The sequence below is a fragment of the Pipra filicauda genome, unplaced genomic scaffold (assembly GCF_003945595.2).
Source record: "Pipra filicauda isolate LSUMZ 115617 unplaced genomic scaffold, ASM394559v2 scaffold9_size5747161_pilon, whole genome shotgun sequence".
NCBI lineage: Eukaryota > Metazoa > Chordata > Aves > Passeriformes > Pipridae > Pipra > Pipra filicauda.
In genome coordinates, this window is record NW_024105198.1 from 2,045,171 (window position 1) to 2,067,766 (window position 22,596).

At 45.0% G+C, this 22,596-nt stretch overlaps 1 protein-coding gene and 1 long non-coding RNA gene across 3 annotated transcripts in view; both read right to left on the reverse strand.

The window, feature by feature from the left end:
- Positions 1-601: 601 nt before the first annotated feature.
- On the reverse strand, positions 602-2,790 carry LOC113989862 (transcription factor SOX-3-like). Its single transcript, XM_027724764.2, has 2 exons — positions 2,490-2,790; positions 602-2,410 (listed from the first exon to the last, which is right to left on the reverse strand). Exon 2 carries the CDS (start codon positions 2,361-2,363, stop codon positions 1,416-1,418), a length of 948 nt encoding a protein of 315 aa, XP_027580565.1. The 5' UTR covers positions 2,364-2,410; positions 2,490-2,790; the 3' UTR covers positions 602-1,415.
- An 8,065-nt stretch (positions 2,791-10,855) lies between these two features.
- LOC120322549 overlaps positions 10,856-22,596 on the reverse strand; it is a 30,627-nt gene continuing 18,886 nt past the window's right edge. Inside the window, exon 4 of one of the 2 annotated variants that reach the window (XR_005562318.1) lies at positions 10,856-10,999. This is a non-coding gene — a long non-coding RNA (uncharacterized LOC120322549). Of the gene's footprint in view, positions 11,000-19,842; positions 20,202-22,596 lie in introns of those variants that run through there. The other variant, XR_005562319.1, reaches the window with a different exon arrangement.

Genomic DNA, 22,596 nt, shown 5'->3' on the forward strand with positions numbered 1-22,596 from the left:
AGACTAAAGGTGCTCCTCAAACATATTGAATAGATTCAATTATTTATTTCCTGTGGGGATTCCTGTAACCATTCATTTTTAATGGAGCCTAATTAAGAGTTCCCCAACGGGTTTTTTACTTTTGTAAATATTTCAGATGAGCTCGGGTTTCCAGGAAAATCCTCCACACACACATATACACAAAAATAAAAAAAAAACCAACAACAACAACACAAACAAAACCGAAGCGGAGACGTAATGCCCTTCCCTCCCCGTCGGCCGAGAGAAACCAGCCGGGCGGAGAGGCAACAAGTGGCCGCGCCTCGCAGAGCAGCAGTATGGGCAGTCCCATTTTCCTTTAGAAGAACACAAACTGGAAGGATCGCAACTCTGCCCTCTCCCACCCTCCAAAATAAAGCAAGGCTCGGCAGCCGCAGGAATCCAGACGAAAAGCGACGGCAGCTCCTGGAGCGGGCGGTGGGACCGCGGCTGCTGCGGGGAGCCCCGGGGGCAGCCCCGGGGGGAGCCCCGGGAAGGAGCCCCGCGCTGCCCCGCTCCGCGCTCCCGCAGCCGCGGGGGGACCGGCCGCGAGCCCGCACAAACCGCCCGGAGACCGCCGACGTGCCTGATATAAAATTTATTGATCTCACTTCGTTTGGAAGAAGGAAGCAAAACGAGGACTAGGAACAGAGAAGGGGGTATTTCGATGACTTATTTGCTTGGAAGGAATCCGGTAACAAAACTGAAACGTTTCTTCATCCGATATGTCAAAACATAGTTCACAGTAAAATTCACAAACCGATTTACATAAGTTTACAGCTTAAGAAAAACCAAGACACACAACTTACTATAAATAAAAGAAATGCGTTTGCGACCCGAACAGCTCTGCTCTCTCCCACCTCCCCCTTTTAAAAAGTCGTGAAAGCTACAGATTGTGGATAGAAACCAAGCGAGGGTCGGTAACAAAACACTTAATAAACCATAACGATATGTGAACAACCGAGTTTAAAAACAAAAGCCTGTGGTTTTTGTTTTTTATGTCATTGCAACGCTAGAAATCAAACTGGAAGATGCAAGAACTTATAAAAACTTTCAAGCTAATAAAACAGTGCCCAACCTAGCCGAAGCCAGGAAAGAAGTTGCCGTGGTTTGAAAACTTCACAGCGGCTTTTAGGAGGCAGGAGTTGTAGTCTATTAAAATAACAGCTTGCTCAAATATTATTTTCTGTCAAAAAAAAAACCAACAACAACAACAACCAAAAAAAAAACCAAAAACAAAACAAAAAAAACCACAACTAACGGATTTCCTTTTAAAATTTCTCCAAAGTTAGTATTAAGTCCGCTAAGCCGAGCAGCACTGCCGTACATCCCGGTGTAGTCAGGGAGCAGTGGTGGGGTTAGGGATTTAGACGGGGAGCCGTCCGGAGCAGTCAGGTTTATATGTGAGTCAGTGGTACGGTGCCATTCACGCCAGTCCCGGCACTCTGGTAGTGCTGGTGGACGCTGTGTAACCTGCTGCCCTGCAGGGCGGAAGGGTCTGTGGCATCCCCCCCGGGGGGCAGGTACATGCTGATCATATCCCGCAGGTCTCCCAGGCAGGCCCTCTGCGAGTGGGAAGTGATGGCCGGAGGCGGCGAGCTGGGCTCGGATTTCACCACGGAGCCCATGGAGCCCAGGCTCATGGCCGTGGAGGGCTGCTGGCCGTAGGCGGCGGGGGACATGCTGTAGGTGGAGGCGGCGTTCATGTAGGTCTGGGCCGTGGACATCATGGGGCTGTACTGCAGGCCCGTCATGTCGTAGCGGTGCATCTGCTGCAGCTGCGGGCTGTTCATGCCCGGGTGCTGGCTGTAGCCCAGCTGGTCTTGCATCAGGGAGTAAGCTCCGTTGGTCCAGCCGTTCATGTGGGCATAAGTGTCAATCCTCTGCCCCACCCCGACGGGGCTGCTCACCGCGTTGCCCCCCCCCGGGGCCAGCAGGTTGCCGGGCAGCGAATATTTGTCCTTCTTCAGCAAGGTCTTGGTCTTCCTCCGGGGCCGGTATTTGTAATCCGGGTACTCCTTCATATGCACGGCCCGCAGCCGCTTGGCCTCGTCGATGAAGGGCCGCTTCTCGGCGTCGCTCAGCAGCTTCCAGTCGGCCCCGAGCCGCTTGCTGATCTCCGAGTTGTGCATCTTGGGGTTCTCCTGGGCCATCTTCCGCCGCTGCCCGCGCGACCACACCATGAAGGCGTTCATGGGGCGCTTCACCCGGTCCTGGTCCGAGCCCGCTCCCGCTCCGTTGCCGCCCCCGCCGCCTTTGCCGTTGCTCCCCGGAGCGGGGTTGCCCCCGGTGTTGCCCGGCGTGGGCTGCGGAGCCTTGATCTCCGTCTCCAGCATGCTGTACATGGCAGGGGCCGGCAAAAGGTGCGCCAGGGCGGCGGGCAGGCGGGCACCTAGCGGGGAGAGGAAGTTAGGAAAAAAAACCCAAAAACCAACCAAACCAAACAAACAAAACAGAAAGAAAAAACCTGCCTGGGCGGCTGCTGCGGGAGGAGGAGGAAGTTTTTCTGCCTGGCAGAGGCGCCGCTCCCCGAGGCGTCGGTGGTGCTGCGGCGGCAGAGCAGAGCGGCTCACACGGACAGCGCCGGGCGATGCGCTATAAATGAGGGGGGGCGGCCAATCAGAGAGCGGTTCCCGACAGCCCCACGCCGGTAACTGACCGGCCGGGGAGGGAGTGGGGGGATCCCGGGCTAGGTGATGCCGGGGGTGAGGGCGCCGGGCCCCTCCCGCCGCGCCCCGCAGCCCCCGGGCCCTACCCCTGCCCCCGGCTCTGAGCGATGGGACGGGGCAGAGGGGCCGGTGGGGCTCCCGCAGCTGCGGCAGTGCCGCGGGGGAAGGAGTGGGACCGGGGCTGCCCTGCGGGGCCGCGGGAGGAGGAGCGGGGCGGAGCGCTGCGCTGCGAGCGGGAGCCTTGCGTTTGCCGGGCACAAAGGGGTTTGGGGCTCCAGGAGGATGCACAGCCCTGTGCCAAGCCCGGAGAAGCTGCCTGGAGACGGAGCGAGCCCACGCTGCACGGACGCCCCTCCCGGAGCGGGTGAAGGGGCGGGGGGACTGATGAGCTAAACTCTTCTACTTCTGAGCCCTCGCCTTGGGGAGAACCCACGTTGCCCTGCCGAGACCGGCCACTGCCGCCGGGTACTCCGTGCCGGTGGGAGCGGGGCAGCCCCGCGGCAGCGCGCAGGGGAGGCGGCGGTGCCGTACGAGCGGGGTCGGGCTCTCCCGGCCATCCCCACCTACACCCACCCCTTTGCCACTTGAGCTTTTCCACTCGACTGCCCTAAAGAAGGGGGGGGGAAGTGGGTGGAGGGGACGGCGCTTGCAAATCCCCCAAGTTTCATGGCAACAGAAAGTTCCCTCCGTGTGAAAGAAAACTTTGGCGGCGGATATGCGAGTGGAGCGGCGCCCACTAGAGCTGTCAATCACGGGCTTCCCTGTCCGTCCCTCCCCTCCCTTTACCCCTCCCTCCTTTCCTCGCCCAGAGGCACGGACACCCGCACCTGCACGGACGGGGCCGGCAGCTCCTTGAAAGCACAGAGGATGCGGCCGCCTCTCCCTGCCGCTCGGGGCCGAGGGAAGTCGGGGCGCGCTGCCCCGTCCCTGCGATTCCTCGTCCTCCCACAGCCTCCGCTCCAGCTCCGTCTGGGGAAGCCGGGCGGTTCTCCGGGCCGCGCTAGGGGAGGAGAGGCAAAGCGAGCCGCAATCTGCTGGGAGCCGCGCTGGGAGCGCCCCGGTGCCGGAGGAAGTGGGGCAGCACCGCCGGGGTAGCTCTGAGCAAACTGCCCCAGGGGCGTGTGGGGCGCAGGGAAGGAGGGTCAGTGGCCTTGAGGTCGGGACGTGTCTGGGCAACACGTCCAGTCCTGGGCGGCCCGGACTGGGGGGATGCTGCCCGGACTGGGGGGATGCCGCCGGCCCAGCTTCCCGGACTTGGCAGGCATTGGTGTCGCCCCAAAGAGAAGACCGCGAGAGCGGGGGGACTGGGAGATCGGGACCGGGGGAAGGACACCTCCAGGGCAGGGCTCCCGGCTGGACCCGGAGGCACAGCCCAAACTGGTGCCGCCGGCCCCGAGCCCGCTGTCCTGGGGGCACCGGGGAGGGCGCTCCGGGCTGGGGGGTTCGGCGGGGGAACCGATCTCCGAGTTGTGCATCTTGGGGCGCTGCCCCCCCGGGCCGGAAAACCGGACGAACATCAGAGGTACTCTGGAAACACCACCGTGTCGTGGAGGGGGGTTTCCTTGAGCGGAACTAAGCGCTGCTGGGACTTAGCGGTTAAATTCACTCGTTTTGTGCGGATTTCTTTTTTGACAAAATCATCTGTTGGACAACGTCGAAGGGGAAATAAATCCCGCTTGCGACCGGCTATGGTGTAGTCAGCGTTTCGTCTTGGTTGTTGTTGGGTTTGCTGCTGGTGTATTCTTGAGTGAAGTAAGTAAAAATTTGGCAACCCAAGGGGACAGGGTAACAGCAGAAGGGTTGCTCCAGGCGGGAGTAGTTCGCTTGTAACTTCTGCAACATCTTGGAAAAGCTTCAGGCAATTGTAATTAACCTCAAACCCCTCCAAATATTTTGACCGCTTCATTCGAGACTTAAGACCTGCCAGGCTGGGCAGGAAAGAGGACTGATATATATACTGACAGTTATTTGATATTACTTTGTATGAACGTTTGTTGGAAGGACTGAACACGCTCGTATGCAACAAAAAGTGTAGCTGTAACAGGGAATTAGAGGACTTGCTGAAAGCCTCCTGAGTGGCGTTTCCTGCGCTGTTTAAATAAATATTAAACCTTAAGTTTCAGACTCCTGTTTTGTCTTTCGTGTTTGTGCTGCCTGAATCTCAAACTATAGATTTTTTTCCCCCCAAAAGCCAAGCTATTTAAGGCTTTCGACATCCAGATTATTTCAAAGCATTCTCTTGAAACATTGCCAATCTCCTTGCAGATGAAAGTATATAATTGGTGGATTTCCACATTTCATGGGTTCCTGTAAAGCTCCCCCTGCACTTGGCTTCCCCTGCTACACGTGTTCTGAGGAATATTCCAAAAGCTGGCTGATTTTTATTTCCAGAAGAAGGGATGAGCAGGAACCCGCTGCTCGAACCCCTCGGCCTCGGCGTTAGTGATGCGTGCGCGGAGGAAGCTCTCGGTGGGATTTCTTGAGCGATTTCGGACCCGAGAGGAGGGTCACAAGCCAGCTTCTCTCCGGGCTTTACATCGGAGCCGTCTTTCCCCGCCCGGGCACGGCGCTGGCCGGGGCTGTCACCGTTCGCAGGTCCCCCCCAGCGGCACAGACGGGGCGGCTCCTTCCCCGCGCTGCACGGCGGCAGCTGCGGCCGCTGTCGCCCTGGGGGGGGGGGACGAGGGACTCCTTCTCCTTGCCCTTAAAACCCCAGCTCGCCCGTGAGGCGAGCCCTGCTGTGCCAACCGCTGCTCTCCGGAGTTACCTGCAGAGCGCTTTAAAAGATCCCGCCACCCCCTTGGCAGCGAACTTCAGCCTCCGCCCGCTCCCCGGGACAGGGGACGGAGCCTGCGGGGCTGTCGGGACGTAGGGAAGGGGCAGGAAGCAGGAGAGGACCCAGCCAGCGCAATAAAGGGGGCGAGGGGAAACCCGATGCCTGGAGCCATTTCCCTAAATTCCCTGCCCGGCGAAGGCCGGGACTCGGAGAGCCCCCTGTGCCTGGTGGGGGCTGGAGAACACTTGGGGTTGTGTAAATACAGTTGTCAAAGGCTTAGAAGCCCTTTTCTTGTTATTATTTATTTTTGTGGGTTACAAAGGAGGGTGAGGCGAGATAAGAAGTTTACAGTACAATCCAACGTGAACGCGAGAGAAAGGAAGGGACCGTCTGCTTTTTACTCAATCAGCGCCTACTAAACAACAGCCATTAACAGATGTTAATTGCAGCTCCAGAAGAGCTTGAGGGAGTCTTGGTACAACGTCAAGGATGATCGCTGGCTTTTAAAGACTAACGCTATGCACGAAATCGGCCCCGTTTAATCCTGTTACTAAAATATCCCCTTGGTCCCCAGCCTAATTCCCGACCAAGATTAGCGAGGACTTGTCCTCGAAACTTGCCCAGACAAGGGAGCTGAGCGCCCCTTTCGTTTGGACCCTGCTGACCCTCGCTACGACGATCCTCCAAAAATGCCCAGCCTTTCTAGCGATGCTTAAAGATGAAAGTTCGCTTGATGCTTATTTCAGCTCAAATTCTTCCTCCGGCAGAATTTTCCAGCGTGGTAAAGTGGCTGCTAAATGGGCCATTTCAGGCTGGTTCCACAGCCCAAGGTCGTTAGGATATATATTTTTTTTTTTTAATTATTCCCCACCTAAGTGTCACGTCAAAACTAACAACAACAACAACAAAAAAACCCCAAACAAACAACAAAAAAAACCCCAAAACAAACCAGCTCGAGATTGCCTGCGAGGCTCCTGCCTCCCTCTCCGAGGGGCTGACATGGCCGGACCGACCTCCCAGCCCGGTGAGAGGGAGAACAAATCATTAGTTCCGACAAACGAGCTCCAACTCCTTTCTCTAACTTCTCCAGTACCTCGCCTCATGGATATCGCAGCTGCACCAGCGTCTGCAGCTGTCCCTGCTGCTCACGGATCCGGGAAAGCAGGAGTTACTTGTGATGACATCATTAAAAATCGCAACATTTAAGAACAAAAATCTTAAGTGCGTGGGTAAACCCGGCCAGTGTCGTTTGGGCACAGATCGATCCCTTTGAACTGAGCCTCCCAGTGCGTTTAGGAGGCAGCGGCGAATGTTGTTTTTAATCAGTTCTCTTCCCCTTCCCCAGCTGAACTTTTATTTGGCTTCTGACAACAATAGCGGGCTGCAAACAGACCTCTCGGAGCGCCCCCTGAATAGACCCTTTTCGAGCCCGGATTGTTTCCACCGCTACAAAAAAACAACCAGTAGCTCCGTTTCTTAATTGGGTTGTTCCTGGCCCTCGTTCATTCAGGTGTTCGCGAGGAATTTGTTTATTAGCCTTTGACAAACGGCTCCTCCTGGCAATCGCCTCATGGAGTTGGCTTCAGCGGGAGCGGAGAGATGCGGGGGGGGGGGAAATGCGATTTGCTAATAAGGACTCTCTCCATCTCCAAGTTACCAATTAAGAGTTGCAGAGGGGACCACCAGCACATGACGACTCACCAGGGCTCGCTGCGGAGCCCCAAGGATTTAGTTCATGTGTTTTCACGCAAAAACACCGAGTAAAAAACGAGCACGAAAAGTGATGCTAAAGAGACCACCACCGCTGCTCCCTGCGCCGGCGGCGGCTGCTGGAGGGCAGTCCGTGCCAAGCCTGGCAGGAATCTCCCGATGCACGAGACAGTAACAGGAACTTTCTGCAACTTCCCTCTGCTGTTCCAATACCAACCGTACAGAACCCCCGAAAGAGTCACCCGGCCCTGGCACAGCCTGCCCGGGGCAGGGGTGGAGTCCCCACCCGCGGCGGGGCTTAAAAGCCGCGTAGATGTGGCACTTGGGGACATGGTTTAGTGGCGGGCTTGGCACTGCCAGCTTTACTCGATGGTCTTAAGAGTCTTTTCCAACCCAAACGATTCTGTCATCCTACCGCCTCAGCTCCCGCACGGACACCGCACCGGGCATTCCCTCGAGCCCCCGGGGAGGCGAGAGCCCCCGGGAAGGGCAGCCCCGCGCTCGGTGCGGGGTGGCACCGGGGTGGAACGAGCGCCCTGTGCCGCGGGGACGGTGCGGGCGAGCCCCGGGTGCTGCGGGCACCGCCTGTTCACCTCCCGCGCGTCCCGGGGGGCTCCGGGCGCTGCAGCCCCTTCCCCCGGGCCGGGGATCCGCCCCCTCCCCGGACTTGTTGCTGTGCTTTAGTTGAGGCGTCGCCGCTCTCTTTCTTAAATAAATAAATAAATAAAACCTCCAAACAACAAACAAAAAAAACCCCCGAACCCAAACCCACCAGCTCAGAGCATCTCTCTTCTGCCCGTTTAAAACTTGGCGACTCTTTCCCCCAGTGTTTTCCATACAGATCCAGTAGCCCACCTTATTTACTGGTTATGATGGTCACGCTCCTGTTTAGGTGTTAGATTGGAAATCAGACATGAATTGTAAAACTCTAACTTGCTAATTAGCTGCAAATAAACTGTTCATTAAGGGCAAATTAAAATCAAAACACACCTTATTGCTACTCTCTGACACACAATTTTGAAGGCACATATTGTTTCAAACTACAGCCTGTATCACTGGCACAGCAAATTGAGATCCTGAAAGGTTTCTCTCCAGGATAAATAATTAAAATATATTCTACTTTAATTGACATTATAGAGGATACAAATGAGATTTTCCTTTTAGAAAGAAATAGCAGTTTCTAAATAAAGCTTTGCAGGCTGCAGAATGGAGGTTTCAACCAAATGAATAGTCATTACTACCTTTTCAATGATGTGGGCCTTTTGATCAGAAAAGAAATTAGCTCTAAAGGACAGACAATAGGAAGCCTGCCCTGCAATAGAAAGAAAATTAGATGGCTAAGGCTCTTAACAACACCTATTTCTATAAACCACGGAGCTTCTTGCTTTTCAATTACAGCTGTTCATTTCATATAAGGAAAGTGGAAAAACACAGGGGGGAATATAAACTCTGTTGCACCAAAAAAAAGCCCGAGTTGGGGCAGGCAGCCAGTCTTCTCATTTCCCCTTTGTTTTTGTTATAATCAGTTAACCAATATTACATATTTTATAATGCTCAGACTATCCAGCATAGGTCAGTCAAGACAGACTGTATTCAGCAAAGGAACTAGTAAAACATAAACTTCAAGTTAGGTAGTTGGATGTTTCCACTGCACATCAAATAATATATTTGGCACGTGCATCTCATACTTGTGTGCATTCTTCAGGGGAAAAAAGGCAAGACTGAAGAACTCGAGGGAAAAAGAATGCTGAATAACACACTGTTATCTTTTGGTTATAGTTAAGAACTAACTCCAGTTCTTCTGAATTGAACTTACTGTTCTTTTGTTACTCTCAGGACTGACAGATTATTTCAGACATGTTCTCCCCACATCACTTTTAAACCATACATCTCATATATTTTAGAAATCATACTCCTGCTCTTAAAAGTGGGAAATTAACTTATTGTGTGATAACTTCAAAATATGGGTTCTCTTTCAAGTTATTTCGTTTGAACATTATTTTTGAACGTTGTTATTTCTCCTGAATATCAAAATAACACAGGTTTTCTTCTAAATCTGAGACACAATCATAAAAACACTCCTTTCTTCCTCCACCAGTTCTCCCTAGCCATATTTTTATGATTAGGTGTAACAAGAGGATGATAATTTGCTATTAGCCAATCAATACACTGTAATTGAAATAATCTTTCAGTGCTAATTTAAACACATAATAACCACAAAGCTTATGGTAAACAAGTCCCGTTCTCATGTTGACTCAGCTGGACTATAGGGATTTCTTTAAGAAATAACATAAAATCACAAAGATTCCATATACCTCTTTTATTTTTTCATTCTATCTATCTATCTATCTATCTATCTATCTATCTATCTATCTATCTATCTATCTATCTATCTGTCTATCTTTCATATTTTCTTCTTTTTCTCTTACTCTTCCATTCTCTTTACTTTTCTCTTTCTTTCTCTGTTGTACTATTTGTTTGGAAATCAGGCTACATGGTTAATTCAAAGGGGTGATCAAATATATATGAATTGGTTTTCCTGTGATAAGGTGTCTTATAATTATCCTTTTCACTCTTAAACAAGTGAGCGTTCAATAAAAATTACTTTCCCTGTTCAGAAAACTAAATCTTGTTTGTCTTCTACCTAGAAGTGATTTTAATATGAAAGACAAATGGCAGCTTTTTATTCAGTGTCTGTGACCCTCTTCACTCCTGCTTTTCCCTGTGATATGTAAGAATAAACAGTAAGATATCATTTAATCTGTTAAGAATGACCTCCCAAAACTGAAGTCACTAATGTCTGTATTTGAAATAATCTCCCTGCTTGAGAGCAGGTAGAGGATTATGATGAATGCAAGTCTCTGCCTCACTTTTTAGTGGAACAAAACTTGTATTTGTTTTGTAAGATTTTAATCACAATATCTTTTTATTTGAAATTATTTTGGCTGAGTGAAGTTACCCCTACGAGCTGGTGGGAAAAACTTCCTCCCTGCAAATAGGCAGCTCGAGTGTCCTGGAGACTTTGTGACTTTCAACACAAAACCCACATGAAGATCTGCATCACTGAGGGGATCAAGAACTTAGGACAACCCAGTGCTGGTGTTCCAGTTCTCAGCTCAGACCTCACAGGGATGTTTTACTTCTGCTACTGCCCTCAGTCCCTGGAAACAAGCCGAGGGTAAAGAATTATCCGAAGGAGAACAAGGGAACCTGAGCTGACCTTGACTCTCAGAATCTGAAAATCTCACCTAAAATTGTTGTAAGTAATTAACAATTACTTACAGAGTAACAAGATTTTGGAGCAAAGCTCTGCTAAGTATAGAGAAGTAGGGAACCTAAAGAGCTTTGAAAATTACAAAAACTGAAAATTTGAGTGGGACTGTGCTGGAGGGGTTGGACATGGTTGTCACTACAAGACATCAATACATGCTCATTGTTAGCAGGGAGAGGTCTCAATTCCTTTAACCATCCCAGTCCATGTGGTCAATCATGAGAGAACTTCACTAGTCCTGAAGATCCTTTTTGCTCTTTTTCTCCCTAACACATATTGATAAATGAGGGCAATTTGTGCTCCCCAGCCTTCTGTAAAGCAAATATGCACATAGATGTACAATAGAGGCAATTAACAGAAATGGAACTCCCTGAAGAAGCAGTTTTTATATGGAGTGTTTCCACGGTACAAACATATTTCTGACCTGAACATGAGTCACAAATAACTGCATAGTTTAAATTCATATTCACCACTCATCCTCTATTTCTATAATGCCTCAAACAAATTACCTGATGGTCCAGGTGTCTCCCAAGAACTGCTCAAATGCCAGTCTTGCTGAAAGAAAACAAAAGGCTACTCAGAGAGTGTAGCATGGAGAGGAAAAGGGGCTTTGGTTTGCAGTCCTGAGGCTGCTGCTGGAAGAATCCTGTTAGGAAGTGAGAAGGAGAATGCTGTGTGATGCAGGAGGAGCACAGGGGAAAAAGGCTTCAGAAGGAACCGTTTAGTGGTTGAGAAGGGAAGCCAGAGAAGGGACACCATGCTGTCTGTGGTTTGTTTCCCTCTTGCTATCTTTTCCTGCCACTGTCCTCCTGGCACACCCCATTCCCACTTTTGCAAAACAACCCACCACTATAAGGCTCAGTTTCTCTTTGAAAAGGATTCCATAAACCCATGGGAAATAGTGTAACCTCACAAAACTGTCATACTCTGCTTTGATTGAACTTGAAGACCTCACAAACAAGGTTTAGCATTCAGAACTGTATTCTACAGAGGTTGTTCAATCTATAGATTGGTCCTATTTATTTCTTAGAGGATATTTGGATTGGAGCTGAAAAATAATTGTAGCTTGTTAAGAAAATAGGTGGTGTATAATATTGTATAGTTTATCTAATTTTAATCAATTCTAATGCAGATGATTCCTGCATCTGGTTTCCAATTTCTGTACAAAAAGTCCACGAAGACTCAAGCCTGCACTGTTTGCACAACAATGGCTCCCAGTAAAGCTGATGGAAAATTACTGGGAGGTAGTTTTGCCCTAGTGTTGCCCTGAAAAAACACACTGTTCTTACCAACAGTGTCTCTGCTCCTCATTGCAGGTTCAGTTGAGCTCAACTGCAGAAGAGTGGCAGCGCTCTCACACAAAGCACTGCAACATTCATATACAGCCCTTACATAAAAAGAGGACCTTATTCTTCTATTATCCAGATTCCATAAAATAAAGTGAACTGCAGGTTCCATTTTGATGATTTTATAGCTCTTCCTGCCATGATATTTGAATATAATATAATAATCCTTACAATTTTTACTCAACAGAATTCCATGGGAGGTGAGGAAGCACTAGCTCTGTTTACAGATGAGAGATTCAGAAAATCAGCATAATAATAATAATAATGTGTGAAATCTCTCTGAAATACTTAGGAAATTGTGGAACTAGATTTCTTGGACTAAATCAGAAATCAGATTAGTCCAAGGCTTGATAATTTTGCATATCTGTAAGTGACCACAAATATCACAAGCTGAAAAGTACTCAGAGCAAAGGTGAACTAACAGAAATTACAGTCAGATCTACATTTTGTAACTCCCTGGGAACATTCCAAATAAGACAACAGGACAAAAGAATCCAGAAACAGGAGAAACTGTTATCAATTCCCTCTAAAGCTCTACACCTTTGTAACCTGGTTCAGTAATATGTAAAGAATATGAGCTGGGGAATGACTAGAGTGATGTAGAAAATATTCTACTGCAGTATTTATAGTACCAAAAAAAAAAAAAAAAAAAAAAAAAAAGACAATGAAACTTTCTAAAGAAAGTTTAAAAAGATGAAACAATAGCAGTTTGAAAAAAATCCCAAATCATTTATTTCAAGCCCTCGGGTGCTCCTCAAGTGCTGCCACAGGAAGCCCAACCACCAGGTAGAACATTGGCATGGAGGGGAAGAGTGCTTCTGTTTTCCCCCATTCAAAACTAATCAGGTGCCATAGAACACATTTAAATTTCAAGTGTTACTATTCCTTTGGATTTCCTTCATTTTAAGTGTGTGAGGAAACTGAGACCTACAGAGAAAAGGTGTCTGTGCTGTCCTATAGCATGAAAATGCACAATCACAATTAAGCAACACTCAAACTTCCCAAACTAATCATTTTCCATTGGCAGCTGTTACACCATGACTGGAGATTAATCAAGTAAAGACCTGAGCTTGAACCAACTGCACATTTTTAAGGTTTGCTACCCTTAACTTGGGAAAGCTGCACAGTTCCACATTGAAGTCTGATAAAAATCCTGCTGGACTGACACAGGATTGAGATTTATGCTGTCGTAGTTTACTTAAAAAACTGCTGGAAGATGAAGAGCAAAGCCAAGTTCCACTGTTTGCTGCCACGTGCTAACTTTCTGCTCGAGAAAGGACAAGACTCTCTATTTTGAAACGGTAGTTAAAGACAAACATGATCAAAATTATAGATGATGAGATATATAGTCTTCAGGATAAATTATCTATTGATGCAAATATTAACAAGTCATTACACCATTGACTTTACTGCACCTGCAACACACAGTGTAAGAAAATAAATCCTACTACTTTTTTTTGGGGGGGGGGGAGGGGACATATAAGTAGTGCCTTTACTCAATCTTTATAAAATGAATAGAAGAATGAAAATTCAGTTCAATGAGGTTACCATTGATGGGATGGTTTTACAAGTGGCTTCAACTGACTGTTTCAAACGAGTTAAATTAATAGGTGTCTCCACCTGCATATTCCCTATGAGGAATAGGAGTCCATAAATGAAAATTACAACATGAAAATTAAAAAAAAAGAAAATTAAAAAAAAAAAAAAGAGAGAATTAAAAATTAAAGACAAAAGGTAGCATACAGTATATTTTCACTTGTTTGATATGGTTTCTATGTAACAGGGATATGCCCAGTGATGTTATTAACAGCAACGTGCAATATTTGTGCAGTAGCTTCTTTCCAAAAACCCAGATGTGTCCGTGTGAGTGGAGACTGGGGAAATGACCTTAAAAATGTAAATGACTGAACGAGAACAGGATTGTACAAAATAAGGCAAAACCATTTTAGCACCAATACTGAAAAGACTGCAAGAGAATTTATAATCTGCCTGAGGAAAGAGCAGGATTTATGTGCATACGGGCTGTTAGGAGGTGTGAATGGCCAGCCAGGTTTGCATCAGTGATACCGGCAAACAGACACACAAATTAAGGTCCCTCCTGCATATTCACACCTGCATATGGTACCCATATTCATATGGGTACCACACCCATAAAGTCCAATTGCAACACGCCTAAAGTCAAATTAAATTCTAAACTGGAAGAGCTGGTGTAAACACAACTATCACTAGGTTGCCAACGTGAAAACTAGATCTTTTTATTATTGAAACCGAGCTATAGCTCACTCACACCTTGGGTACTATTGAGGAACACATGAGTTATGATGGATACCTGCATAGTTTGATACCACGAAAGTTGAAATATTCTGCTAGATGGAGGATTTAATCCCGTTTGTTAAGTAAATTACTATCTTTGTTGGCATCGTTCTTGAAGATAAAGAATTCGGTTTTAGAATGTTTCTCATGAGGTCAAAATCAGTTGCATAAGAACAATTATGTTTGGAGGAGCCTCGGAAAAGCCAGGAACTGAACAGGAGCACATCCTCTCGGCAAACAAGATGTCTGAGTACGGAGTGAGATCAAAAAGCGAAGAATTCGCCTGAAATCTAGCAAAGCTTGCATGTGTTATGCAGATAAACACTAAGAGATGTAAATGAAGTTAAAATGCCAGAAGTGCTTTGTTGGAATTTGCCACACAGCTTCCATGAATTTTGGGCAATGTGGGGAGGTGGCAAGCTCATGATATTTTATTGTGGAAGCAGACTACATAAAGGAACTCAAGAAAATTGGAATTATACTCACTCCTTTCTGAAAAAATGAATAAAAATGCCATCTTGAATTCTTACTGTTTTCAATAACTTACTGCTTCCTAATTCATTTCACTCTTGCACTGAACATTTTTCTTTTTTTTTTTTTTTTTTTTTTTTTTTTTTTACATGTTCTGTTTTTTTAGCTAACACAGCTCAGGTATTCTGAGAGTTAAATTTAACTGAGTTACTGCATGACAAATGTTTTTGTTGTCCTTTGATAAGCAGTCAGCTCTCTTTTTATTATTTAGTTGGCTTCTCAGATTATCTGGAGGAAGGAAATTCCCTTTCTCTCTGCTCACATGATCTGTAGGATATTCCTGCTGCTTTGTCATGTGTGCATTTAGCATTCCTGGTCTTACAGCACCTATTTTCTTAAAAATATTTACACATCTTTAGTTCTGCTGTCAGGAGGCCAAGTTTAAGATTAAGATTAAGAGCATCCTCATATGAGTGTAAATCCAATGACACGTGACTGATGCTGAGTTAATTTACATTTATCTCTATACCACTGAAATCAAACCAGAAATGGGAAGGGTCAGACCTTATATCTTTTACTATGTGCTGATTAAAACAAAACGGTCTTTAAGAAAAAGAATTAAATCACAATCCTCCTTAATAATTGTCAAGCTTTAAATGAAACCTAACAGTAAAATTTGATTACAAAAGGACAAAATTGTACTTCATTTTCCTCAGGAGTTGCTTACAGTCATTTTAAAGTCAGTTCACTACCTAAAGCCACTGGTTATCTATATGAAAAGAGTAACTAAATTGTAGGTGTTTCTTTATTCCAGCATGAATTGACATGTTCTAACAAGACAGTTTGTTTGCTTTTATTGTTCAAGAGCCCCAAAGCCTTTGCTGTCTGCTTCTCCACTTGTCTTAAATGTTTGATTAAGCACTGTGAGAATTGTCAGTATTGATAAACTTCTTTCCAGTACATTAAGCACTCTAATCCTTTACATTCCTACTCCATCTCTATTGCCAAGTCAGTCAGCTTCCTTGGCACTTGATTTTAGGCCAATATTTGCATTAGAAATGGTCTATAAATAAAAATTACTGCAATAGCAGAAAAAACTGTTTTTCTGAAGACTTCTGACAGAAACAGTATGTGAAAGGCTCTGCTTGTTCTTCTGTAATCTCAGGAATTAAATAGCTATCAAGTGAGGTGATTGAAAGGGGTAAGCAAACTGAGCACTCCTCTTCCCAGTCTTCTAAAAACCTTAATTTTGATGAGTGACAATGCTGTTTATCTTTCCTTCATGAGATTGAACTAAGCAGGAGGTTTTTGGTGTCTGTACTGTATTTTGGATTGGACTGCATGTTTATTGTGATAATTTCCATAGAAGGAGATTCAAATTGGGCAGTTCAGAACTCAGTATGAACTCTGTCGGTTTTTTGGCACTGCTAGGGCCAGCATTTGGTTTTTATTTTTTATTGTGTTCCTTTCCTCACTGCTCTCAGATCAAAATTTCTGCATCAAACACAGGATGTGTCAAAATCTGCTTTTTCAATGCTTAAGAGTTCAAATTTAGAATGCTATATTGCACAATAAAATATTGACTCTGTTTCACTTTATTTTGGTTTTGCTTCTTTGAATTTCACTCCTGTGAATCCTGGGGATGGAAACACATTTCAGGGCAGCAGGGACACGCTGTAAATGACATACATTTGTATCAGGATTATACAAACATAACACTGGCAGAAAACTTCACTAACTCCTGTTCCATATTTTGTGAAAGTGAAACTTCCCTAAACTCAAACAGGTCATTTGGATGTTGGAATTATTTGGGATTTCAACACTAGAACCACCTTGGGAAATATATTCATACAAGCTTAATATGTCTTTACCTTGTCCCAGCTGGTCCAGAACTGTGCCACTTCCACATGGAATCACTTGTGTGTGGCTTAGACAAGTTTTTATCTAAGGCTGACCAAGTTCAGGGCAGTATTTGGACATTTCCCCCTTTAAAAGATGATTTGGGAATGCAACATGCAACAGAGAACAAATACCAGTGCTTATCCAGGGCACAAGTGCATATCCCACACCCTAACCCTGGCATCTTTACACAGACTTTGTTTCCAGGCATAGCAGCAGGTATTTTTCTGGAGTAAAGGCAAGGAGGACCAGGCTCCACAGTGCAATTTCATATGAAAATGAAGTGAATGAGATACTTCTATCAGGCTCATTTAAAATAAAATAGGAGGGCTGTCTTTTTGTCTGCACTGCTAATAAGAAAAGTATGCCAGAATAGAAGGTAAATGTAATAAGGTATGTCCCCATTTTTCTCAATTTTGCCCAGTTTTCTTTGCTATGATTATGGGTGTCATACATAAATGGCATTTCTTCAGGGTGGATTTATTAATTCTGGAGATGTACATTCTTCCAGTACATATATAAGGATTGACCATTTCTACATAGGGGAAGAGAAAGGGTAGAAGACCTACAGAAAACAGAGGGTGTAGCAAAGAACATTGTGTCTGCAGCATTCTTCATAAATAACAGGAATCACACAGAATTGCCAGAGATTATTTTAATGGCTCGACCCTTATGCTGTTATGGTAATTACAGAGAGAGTTTTAAACTCCTCCACCAGGGAAATTCTGCATCAAAATAGTGAAATTTTGTAATTAATTTCAACTGTTACTCAAAATTCTTTATCAGAACTTCTAGGATTAATTAGCTGCAGTACTTCATTTTCCTTCTGGAGAACCATAAAAAGCGCTTTTTAAAAAAAATAGCAGAAAACATGCAGCATATCTAAAATTGGTGCAACTCCTATTGATTTCAGTGAAATGGTGATGATTTACCCCGAATGAATTCCTGGCTAATCTTTTCCACAAGAAAACGACTTTAAGATGAGAGGCTGGTGGAGAGGCAGGGCCATGCTTTTAGGACAGTTAAGGGGATTCAAGCCTACAGTTTACCTGCTGGGTTAGGGAATCAGGTAAGTTTACACATGTCCAGAGTTTCTCAGTCTGCCCTTTCTCTCCTTTGGGGAAATTCTACCTCTTTGTGTCCTGTTTCTGCACATCCAGCCTTAGGTCAGAGGGGCAGCAGGTCCCTGAGCAAGCAGCTGATGCCCTGATTTCTGCCTGCAGAACCATGGCCATGCCTTTAGCAACCCTGGGGACTCACAGTGCCACTGGAAATCTTCAGGTTCAGAGCCAGGTGCTGAGCAACAGGTTTGCAGAACTATTTTGGCTCCTCCTCTTCAGCCACAGGGCTGGAGAAGCAGAAATCGAGACCGTTGCCTCTGGTTCTGCTCCATCAGCACAGAGCTTGCCCTCACCACGTTCAGCAGCAAAGGCTGAACTCACTTAAACTCTTTTGTCATCAGTTAGTAACTAACTGTAATGCAGATTATTAATTTCAACTCTGTGCTACCTGTCCAAGTGGGATACGATTTGACTCTGGATTGCTGAGTGCACAGGACTAAAAGGTCTGTTTGCAGAGCAGGGGGGCAGGAGGTGTTCTCTGTGCATTGGCTGGAGGTGGAGATTCTCCATCAGTGAGAGGCAATAAGGCATTGCCTGCTTGTAGATTTGGCACCTTCTTGTTCTCTGTAAATTCATATTGTAGCTTAATGCTCACTTTATAGACAAGCCCTTTATAGACAAGCTCCAAGATAATTACTCATATTAAAAGAGCTGTTATTTCTTTACTAGGAATCTCCTCTCTCACTCTAAGGAAGTGTATTAGAGACAGATTAGAGGGAAACCCTCCAAACCTGCTAAACAGTTGTAAACAAAACCACCAGGGTTATTATGCACACGAAAATAATGATACAAGAGTTTTCCAAGCATGATAACATCACTCCTTGTATCATACTAAATTAATAACATCTCTCAGACACCTGCCTAAACCAGAAGTCTTTCCAAGAGACTGAGTACAACCTCTCTCATTAAATCAGCATTCAGGGAGCTAACTAGCAGATGCTGCTGACATGAACCCAAATGTAATCTCTTTAACCTTGTCCTGTGGGGAGCAGACAAGTCATGACCGAGTAATTCCAACTAAATTAGATTTTATGTGAAAGTGTATAATCTAAATTAAATTTGATTAAAATGATTCACTGATTTGTGTTTGCTTTTAAAGGTCCTAATGTAGCCAAGGTGACCAGTTTTCAGTAATCTGTGTAATCAGATTAATTTGTTTTTACATGCTTTGATCGAGATTTTTTATCCTGTAGATTTTTTCGTATTAATCATATTTGCTTGAATATCCATGGATAGATTGGGTGGTTTCTATTCAGATAGAGGCCCACTGTAATTCAATTTTCATTGTGTTAATGGAATCTAACTGTGGTGACTATAGAGGTGTGTTATGTAAAATACCAGGGACTAACTGCAAGGAGAGAATGATCAGTTCATCAATATGGAATGCAAAAGATTGTAGAACAGGGGAATGGGGAAGGACCAGGGGAAAGATCCTTTTCCTCTTCTCCCATCCCCAAAACCCTCTTCGGTGGGAGACTTTGCTCAGCACAGACTCAGGGCAGCAATGGGAGTGGAATTGTGCAGCTGCCTGTTTGTGGAGTGATAAATTCCCTGGGCTTAACCCCTTCCCATCCTCTTCCCCTACTGGGAATTGGGGCAAGTGGGAGGAATCTTGGTCACTGGCTTTATTACATTTTTAAATCTTAATTGAATACTGCTTGTACTGGTTAGTGACTGTGTTCTCAACACTAATCACAGTCTGCAATCAGCAAACAACCTATAGGTACTAATAGGGACTTATTGAATTAAAGTGACAATTTTATTCAATGTATGAAGTCAGGGGTTGCTGTGTGCTGAGTGTGGCTGCTTTAATGGGAATGGGAAGGAGATCATGGGCTCTAGACAAGGATATCTGTAATTTTTTATAAGAAGATGCTGGTGTCATTTTTTCAGATACTGTTTCTTTCTCTCTGGTGCCTGATGGCTTTTTTTTTTCTTTCTTGGACATCAGATATTTCCACAGTTTGATGGCCTTGCTACAAATCCACAGTGAACAGGACTTACTAGAAGGTTACAGCTCATCTTTAGAGACATTAATAGATCTGAAGCAGTGCCTGGCTATGTCAGTAAGAAAAACCTCAGAGCTGCAAAAGGAAATGAAGATGTACTAATAGCAGTCCCACTCAGGTGATGCTGCTGCATAACCCTCCTGTTAAATTTTGGGTCACACACATATTAAACTGCTGACTACTCCAGGCAGAATATTAGAATTAATCCAAGGAAATGAGGTGTTCAGTGTTTTCTCGGCACTTTATTCCTTTAGGCTGCAGTTTTCCCACCCTTAATTACCACAACTACAGCTTTTTGCTCATTTCTCCTCAACAATGACACAACCTTTGTAGACCAGGCATTTCACTAAGCCCCTTTCTTGCCTGTGGAGCAAAACCCTTCAGCTCATGTTTAATTTTAAGTGTGGGAATACCTTCACAGATTTAAATGGGATTCTTCAGAGGCTTAAATTTCAGCATGAATTTCTGCTCTTCTCTGAAGTGGAGCAGAGGGAACTCCCCTCTTCCTCAAAGACTATTGCCTGAAATCTACTCTGTAGTTTTCAATAAGTTGTTTAACATGTTCTCTCCCCTGACAGCATCTCTGGTGTTAAAACTCCTATGAAGAGAATAAAAGCCTGAGTCAGTGAACTGCTCCTTCTCTGCTTTCTCTGCTGGAAACAAAGCAAAGATATTGCACCTCAGCATCTGCACTGGTTCTGAGCCAAGAGTTAGCTTTGTCCTTCTAGTTTTTATTGAGTGGGAGAAGGCAAAACAATATAAATTGTTTCCTTTCTTTAAAGAATCACTCCTCAGTTTCTTCTTAGTGTAATGACTAAAGAGTTCACTATACTTCACTTTAACTTCTTAATCTTTGTGTTGTCTTTTTAATTACCAATTTACCAAACCCTTTTATTTTACACCTGAAAAAAAAATCAGTTCTGATTTTCTATTTTTACTAGGCACAGAGTTCATGGACATTACCCATATTCCAAAGATCCAACATTCAAAATAACCAAAACACAAATAGAAATAGATTGAAACTGTTCCATTTATAGACTTCTGTACCTTCTACCTGTATTTCTGTTGTGCATGGAGCATTATTCTTAAGCAGCCGGGTTGCATTCTGCCTGTTTAACTTCTAATGCCTCTTTTTTTCCCATACCTTGAGGAGCTGCCCTCGTCCTCAATTAAAGTAACAGGATTTATGGATGTCAGACTTAGCAAAACTCTTACCCATAAGGTAAATTTTCCAGGCATTAGCAAGCCCTAACTCAGTGAGTGGGACTTAATCCAACAGGAGTGAACTCACTGGAGCAGCTCTACTTTTGAAAGTCAGATAGGAAAGTTCTTTAGGGAGTGAGGAAACAAGATCAGATTAGTGTTGTTCCAACAAAGCTTATAATATCCCTTCAACCACATTCTCTTTAAGTTTTGCATATTACAAATGATCTTTTGCTGGATCTTGGTGATTACCCCAAACCAACAGTGGAGAAGAGAGAACCTGTAGCTCCTGAAAAGCAAGTATTGGCCAGCCTGGTAATCTCACTTATGTTCATTCACATTAAAACTACAGTTTTACGTTTGGGAAGTTTGTGACCAGAAAAGTTAAGTGCCTTGCAGGATTGTCTTAAATTAAAAAAAAAAAAAAAAAATCACCAGTCATTGTTGCTATAAAGAATAGCCCCTTATTTTTCATATCTAAAAGATTGAACCCTTCATGGTGATTAATAAAGTCTGGTTGTTATCTCCTTCTGTCATAAAAAATGATATACAAAAGAAACAGCCTGAAAAAACACAAAGGTAAAACGCCAGCATGAACATTTGTACCGACACTGCTAATTAAGAGACTTAACTTATTAGTCTTTAAGTAGCAAAAAAAAAAAGAGAAACAAACAAGTACAATTTGGCAGATTAATTTTATGTTCTGCTCTATTTAATCAAACTATACCTATAGTGAAAATGACAAATCTGACTTGTCAGACTATGGATGATAAGAAAGATAAAGGTCATATATTTTAATGTCATAGAAGGTCTTATTAAAGGAACCCTAATTACATTAGGTATCCACGAAACATTAATTAAATACTGTCTGAAATAATTAGGTCCAAGTTACTGATGATTTAATTAAACTCAGTTTTTTATTTTATAAGAAAACTACAGGTCCAGTATCAGTGTGTTGGCAGGATAATGGATAATGTGTGAGAAGAGCACAACAGTGACCTTGGGCAGCTCCCCTGGAAGGACACTTGGCTGAGCAGCTTGTCCTGCTCCCCACACCCCCTGGGCAGGAACACACGGGGGGAACTTGGTTTGTTTCTGTAATGGAGAGAGAGATCCAACTACGACTGCTGCATTGAAGAGGGGAGACACTGCTGCCCTGAGCGTGGAAAGGATCTTTCCTTCTTCCCTTCTGGACTTTTATTGGAGGGAAAAGAGATTTGATCCAATGTAAATACTGCTTTATCAGAGGATTGATAGTTAAGATTGTGTATATAATGTATTATAATATTTGTGTAATATTTGTAATATAATTCCCTTCCCCCCATATTGAGTCTTGTGTCTGCAAAACCCCTCTCACACTGGGGTGAGCTGTGGGAGGGGGGGGCTTGGACTTGGGAATTGGATTTCTGGGGGTCTCAAACCATCACAATTTCAAAGTGGGTAGGATCCAGAAAAAAGAAAGAAGAAAGGATTTAGCTCATCCTCCCAACTTGTGTGAGCTGTCTTAGTCCTGCTGAGATTCCTTGCTGATTTTGGGGAAGATCTTTGCCTTTTCAAGTCACAGGAATTCTACAGCCTAAGGCAGATACCCATCTAAAAGCCTGGATTTACATGTCTACCACACCCTCCAAAAAGTTCCAAACCCTTCTTGTATTCCCCTCTCCAAGGGAACAGTGATGGAGGGAACAATGATTCCTTTGCATGCAGGAGGCTGTGCCACCTCTGGGGTTGTACATGGACAAAGAAAGAATGGCTGGGGCAGCTGGGCTGGCAAAGGGCTCTCCTGATCT

Coding starts and splice junctions, on each gene's coding strand:
- LOC113989862 (XM_027724764.2), bottom strand. CDS start 2,363: ATGTACAGCATGCTGGAGACGGAGATCAAGGCTCCGCAGCCCACGCCG.